The sequence below is a fragment of the Aspergillus karnatakaensis genome, assembly GCF_047715665.1.
Source record: "Aspergillus karnatakaensis strain CBS 102800 unplaced genomic scaffold BJY04scaffold_40, whole genome shotgun sequence".
Lineage (NCBI taxonomy): Eukaryota > Fungi > Ascomycota > Eurotiomycetes > Eurotiales > Aspergillaceae > Aspergillus > Aspergillus karnatakaensis.
The window spans coordinates 316530-322543 of NW_027395752.1; the positions used below are offsets into that span (position 1 = coordinate 316530).

Consider the following 6014-nt stretch of genomic DNA (forward strand, 5'->3'; position numbering starts at 1 on the left):
AACCCCACCTGACCGACCGACCGATCGACCGCCCCCCTTCGCCCCTCTTAGTCAGGCTTTCAGGAAAAAATGGTTTCATCCCACCTACGATACTATCACTGCATCCTACTCCGAGAAAAACGTCAATCTCACTTCTGCGCTGCTTATTTCAACACGAGAAATGGGCGACTCCCTAGAAAGTCCCCAGGCAAACGCCTCGCTCCGTCAACCCAAGAAAAGATTTGTCGGACGCCGCACCGCAGACGCACAGGCACAAGCACAGCCATCACCGAACGTCCAAGATGTTGAATCTACAAGCATACAAAAAGGTACAGCCTCGCGCTCATGCTATCGAAAGATCCCCACTAAAGTAAATAGCTACACCCCGACGAACCCCCAGAACCCTTAACCAAGTCCCTCCCGAAATCTCCGAAGACCCCGAGATCCTCGCTGCCATCTCCCTTCTCCCAAAGAATTACTCCTTCGAAATCCCCAAAACCATTCATCGCATCCGCACCTCCGGCGCAAAGCGCATCGCCTTACAATTTCCCGAAGGCCTGCTCCTCTTCGCAACCACGATCTCCGACATCCTCACCCAATTCTGCCCGGGCACCGAAACCCTCATCATGGGCGATGTCACTTATGGCGCTTGCTGCATAGACGACTACACTGCACGCGCCCTGGGCTGCGACCTCCTCGTCCACTATGCACACTCCTGTCTGATACCGGTGGACGTCACAAAAATCAAAACGCTCTACATCTTCGTCGATATCAGCATCGACACAACCCACCTCCTCGCAACTCTAGAGCGCAACTTCCAACCCGGCAAGACTATCGCAACAGTCGGCACAATCCAATTCAATGCCACACTGCACGGCCTGAAACCCGTCCTCGAGCGCGCAGGTTTCAAAGTCCTCATCCCCCAAATCACTCCGCTCTCAAAGGGCGAGATCCTAGGATGCACCTCCCCGCAACTCAAAGACACAGAAGTTGACTACCTCCTCTACCTCGGCGACGGCCGCTTCCACCTCGAATCCGCCATGATCCACAACCCCTCCATCCCTGCCTACCGCTACGACCCCTACTCACGCACCCTAACGCGCGAATCCTACGAACACACCGAAATGCACACTCTACGCGCGGACGCGATCAAAACCGCAAAATCTGCTAAGAAATGGGGCCTCATCCTCGGCTCCCTCGGTCGTCAAGGAAACCCACATACCATGAAAATGATCGAAAACCACCTCAATTCGCGCGGAATTCCGTTCATCAACTTGCTTCTCAGCGAAATCTTTCCCGGGAAGTTAGCGAGTATGTCGGATGTGGAGTGCTGGGTGCAAATTGCTTGTCCACGATTGAGCATTGATTGGGGATATGCGTTTCCGAGGCCGCTTTTGACGCCTTATGAGGCGTTGATTGCGTTGGGGGAGAGGGAGGGGTGGGAGAGTGGGAATGGGGGCGTCTATCCGATGGATTTCTATGCGAAGGAGGGGCTGGGGAGGACGAAACCTCAGGTTGTCCAGGGGACTGCTTAATTGGTGCTTATCCAGTATACATGTTAAAAAAATAATGATTTACGGCCAGATAGACAAAATAGAGGTTTACGAGTTCATGAGTTCTTGAAATGCTCTCATCCCTTGGTTAGATATTACATCTTGATTCGTTACACCGTGTATTAGAGCAGAATGGAGGAGAGAGAAGGTCGGCTAGCTCAGCTCTTAACATCATCCGCACTGTCCATGTTAGGATCACTAGCGCTCCCTCTCCGGAGAGAAGTAACACTCTTAGTCGCCAGCTCATCAGCTCTCCGCTCCGCAGCGCGCCATCTCGTAACCGCCTTCTCGACATCCTCAAACATTTCTAGTGTATCCTTAATAATCCCTCCCTCATCAGGCTCAGGCGCATACGACCTTGTTCCATCACCACCATCAACTTCCATCGGGAAGTGCGGGCCAAACCCCCGCTGTGGAACTGGATTGAACATGACCGCGTTGGCAAACATGCGGATGAGTTCTTTTTCCAACTGCGCGGAGTTGACGATTGCCTTGGGCGGGATGATGTCCTCTGTTTTTTGGAGCATTAGGACGCCGTTCTTGGAGGGGGTGCCGCCGGGAACTGGAGACTCGCCATCTGCGACGGGGGTGTTGGCCGCTTCTGTTGCGGCAGCCAAGGCTTTGCTGCCCTGGTGGATGCTGGATTTGATGGATTTGAGGTCTTGCGGTCGGTAGACTAGATCTGGGTAGCCGGGAGCATCGCGTTCCGCTAAAGGTTTGGCGAATATGGATGCGTACTTGTGCATGGTTACGTCGTTCATGATTGGTGCACCCGTTCGTGGGAAGTTCCGCGCGCACAATACAAATGGCGTCGACTGGTCCGACGAGTCAATACGATTCAGCTGACCTATCTCAGTTTGAGAAGGGGGTTCCGGCTCTGGGCCATCGCTAGGAGCACGTTTGCGCTTCGGCCGGCCCCTGCCCGGGCGGCTTTCGGGGCCAGGAGCGCCTTTTTGGCTGGTAGAGCTACGCTCCGGTTCAGCAGTGTCAAGCCTAGCCGGTGTGCTCGGCACTTCACGTTTAATCTTGCCGGTTTCGGCTCCAGATTCATCATCACGGGACACAATGGACCTTCCACGGCTTCTGGACGAGCCCGCGCTTTTATCGCGTTTCTTTCCCGCGGTTCCTGTGGCCTTCTCTGTCTTCTTCTTCGAAGCTCCTTGCCCAGCATCGCTTGCCTTCTTTCTTCCTCGCCCGGGACCTTTACGGCGAGGAGGCTCGGGATCTTCCGGTGTTGCTTCCCGTGATCCAAAAGGTGATGGAGCTCTCTCACTGATGGGACTGACATCTTCCGAGCGCGGCCGATCCGGTGACCGTGGCGAATGAGGTAAGGTAAGATGTGGTGTTTGCTTCCAGGGAGTGAGAGAACCAGGCGTCTGTATTGATAGTCGAGGCTTTGATCCTCGTCCACCAATGGCAGGAAAGCCCTGAACTGGTCCATCCGGGGTCGCAAATCTCGATGTAGAGGCAGGAGGGGCTGGTGTTTGAAAGATCGGGGGAGTGGGTAGGGGTGTTGACGGAGTCGCCGTCGGTTGAGGAGCTCGCTGTGCTTTCTTCTCGGGCTTCGGTGTCTGTTGTGCAGAGGGCGGTGGCAGCGGGGGCTTAGTTTGACCGGCTGCGCCGGAAACGGGGAACGGAGACTGCGGCAGTTGCGAAGGCTGCGGCGGTTGCGATGGTTGGGGCTGATTTAGCGACCACTGCTGGAAACTTGCCTGAGGAACTCCACGTGGAGGCGCTGTAGGAACAGTTGCCGACGCGCCCCTCTTTCCTGGGCCCTTGGAGGTCGAAGCCGCTTTCGGTGGAGCAAGTGTTGTTACTGGTATATTGGTTTTTGGCGCAGGTTGTCCGGTAGAAATTGGAGGGCCACGTGGAGGGACAGGGCTAGGAGCCACAGCAACAGGGGTAGATAATGGCTGTTGAACTTGCACGGGTGGTATATTTGCTGGCTTCTCTTGCGCTGGTGTGTTCGTAGGCGCAACAGCTGGCGGTTGAGAGACCTTTCCGTTGGAGTTCTGTGCTTGAGGCGGCAACTGCGGCCCAGGCTGGATTTGTTGGGGACGGCTGGGAGTTGGTGGCTGCAACTGCTGTGGCTGCGCCGGCTGCGCCGGCTGTGTGGGCTTTGTGGGTTGTGTTGCTTGTATCGGATGTGCTGCTTGTGCTTGTGCAGCTTGTACTTGTACTGGTTGTGTGGGCTGTGCGGGCAGTGTGGGTATATGTTGTGTAGGTCGTGATGGTGTAGGCGTTTGTTGAGTTGGAGGTGGCACTGGAGCCGGTGTTTGTGGCTGTGAAGGCGGAATTGATTCAACTTCCAAAGGTACGCTCTTTGTCGGCGGTTGCGACAGCTGTCCAACAGGTTGCGCCTGCGACTGGACTTGCTGGGGAGCCGTTTGAGGGATGACTGGGATTGGCGGTCGTGGCACCGGTTCCAGCTGAGGCTGGTCCTTGCGTGGGGCTTCCGCTTGAGATGGCTTCGCTCCAGATTCCGGCACAAGCTCTACCAATGCTGGCTTAGGCTCGGTAACAGGCTGTGGTCGCTCAACTGGTTTCTCGGTCGTATCCACGTCCATCAGTCCCGGTGCCGGCTCGTGCTTCGTTTGGGTGATGGGTGTCGGCGTCGGCTCCACGGTCTTCTGTGGGGGTGCTTCTCGTTCATCCCTCTGTAGCTGCTCGATCTCAGCCTGAATCTCCCGGTATCGCTTCTCTTCGTGCCTGATCTCTTTCGTAGCCAGTTCCTTATACTTAGCATAGAGATGCGACGTCAAGAAGGGCGCGAGACCGGGGTTACTCTTTCCACTATCTGGCAAACCATCTGGCCGAGAACTCGCAATTTTTCGCTTTTTGGGATTGCTGGGGCTGGTTGAGTCTTGGTGGTGTCCATTTGGTTCTGCAGAACTGGCTGCACCCCCATCGCGCATCAACGTCGAATACAGGTCTTCGAGCGCCTCCGGGGAGAGCCTGCGCGCGTCGAAGGAGCCATGTTCACGAACAAACTTGTTGTTGCGCAGTAGATCGGATATCGAGACAAAGCTGGTTGGTCGCGTGTCGAAGGTTGTGAGAAACTGGAAGAAGAGAAGGGATTCAAAAGGAGTATAAGCCGACAGAGGAGGCATCCCCCATTGCCCGCGCGACCGGCCACTGGGGGGAGGTATTTGAGGGATGGGGGCCACGGTGGGAGAGGATGTGGTGGGAGTAAAGGCCCAAGAAATCGGTCGCGAACACTGGACGACACTCTTCAAACGCGAACTGATTGTCTAATTGGTGCTTGAGAAGGCAGGAGAGGGCGATGATCGCGTCCGGGGAACGGTTCAGACCAATGACGCAGTGGAAACAGGGGAGGTAAAATAAAAGGATGGCACGCGAAGAGGTCGGAAAGAGGGGAGGCCCGTAGGTAAAAAAATTAGAAAAAAATTCGTTAATTTTCGGGTCATAAAGCTAGATACGAGCAAGGTGAGACAAGGATAGAAATCGCGATTGGAGGGTAGGAAAACGGACGAAAAGAGGACATGAAGCCAGAAGGGCAGCAGCTGTGGAAAATCTCATCTCGACGACGTTCCAACTTCCAGTCGGCGCTGAGCACGATGGCATCACGTGACGCTGATCGACATTGGGAGGTGTTGCGCCAAGGCATTACGGGACCGTCATATAACCAATAGTGGTATGTTTTGTAACCACTTTACCCAGCGGAAGTATGCAGCATGACGCCACCAGTTGCCCCGGCATCATCACTAAACGATGGGGCGTATGCAAGCTGACTACGAAGAACGACAATAAGGTGTCACAATAATGTGCCTACGTCTCCGCAGATCTGTGTAGGGTGTGTAGCTTGTTAATAAGGACAAGGCTGGTGCTGTTGCTAAGTTAGAGTACCGAGATGCCAGATGGCTACCTACTTGCTGTGCCGGACTCTGAAGGATTATGATACGGTACTAATACAGGACCCCACGGTGTCAGGGGTCGTTGGCCCATGCCCCTTTCTTTATTGCATCAACACTACTCACTCATAGTTTGAAGAAACCTGGAGGTATACCTTGTTTGAGATAGACATCAGTTTGCGTGTACTCTGTACTGATCGGTTGTTTCAAGCTCCCTAATATAGTCAAACATGAGTCAGAGATCTTTCCAATGTTCACCCGTCCTGGCTCGATCCATGGACATGAGCTAAGGAGCGATGGAGCACTGGAGCTAATGCAGCTCTTGATGTTATGGAGTCTATCCAGTTGGAGTGGAGAGTCTGAAGGAACTATTAGTATTTGTATCCAACCAGTCTGAAGTTTTGAACTTGAGAGCAAATCCCCTTTCTTGTTGCTGTCTCGGGCCCCTTGCACTTGATCCTCCCGACGCCCGTACTCCGTAGGTACTGTGGTAGTCCTATCCCCTTTCTCTGCTTCATCATCAGCTCCCAATCTTCTCGTCGAATGATAGTGACTCGGGCTGTTGAGATAAACACCCTTTGAAGCTCCGGCTCTGCAATCTAACTTAACC

At 54.3% G+C, this 6014-nt stretch overlaps 2 protein-coding genes across 2 annotated transcripts; one reads left to right on the forward strand and one right to left on the reverse strand.

The window, feature by feature from the left end:
- Positions 1 to 29: 29 nt before the first annotated feature.
- Positions 30 to 1602, forward strand: dph1 (2-(3-amino-3-carboxypropyl)histidine synthase). Its single transcript, XM_073707980.1, has 2 exons — positions 30 to 308; positions 358 to 1602. The coding sequence occupies exons 1-2, from the start codon at positions 161 to 163 to the stop codon at positions 1512 to 1514; spliced, it is 1305 nt and encodes a 434-aa protein (XP_073568991.1). The 5' UTR covers positions 30 to 160; the 3' UTR covers positions 1515 to 1602.
- An 88-nt stretch (positions 1603 to 1690) lies between these two features.
- Positions 1691 to 4642, reverse strand: BJY04DRAFT_220540 (uncharacterized protein; the record flags this gene model as incomplete). Its single annotated transcript, XM_073716897.1, has 1 exon — positions 1691 to 4642. The coding sequence occupies one exon, from the start codon at positions 4640 to 4642 to the stop codon at positions 1691 to 1693; it is 2952 nt and encodes a 983-aa protein (XP_073568992.1).
- Positions 4643 to 6014: the final 1372 nt, after the last annotated feature.

What these genes read in the sequence shown, in the direction of transcription:
- dph1 (XM_073707980.1), top strand. Translation starts at nt 161, where the DNA reads ATGGGCGACTCCCTAGAAAGTCCCCAGGCAAACGCCTCGCTCCGTCAA. An exon ending in ATCTACAAGCATACAAAAAG is followed by an intron (nt 309 to 357) that starts GTACAGCCTCGC and finishes TAAAGTAAATAG; the next exon opens with CTACACCCCGACGAACCCCC.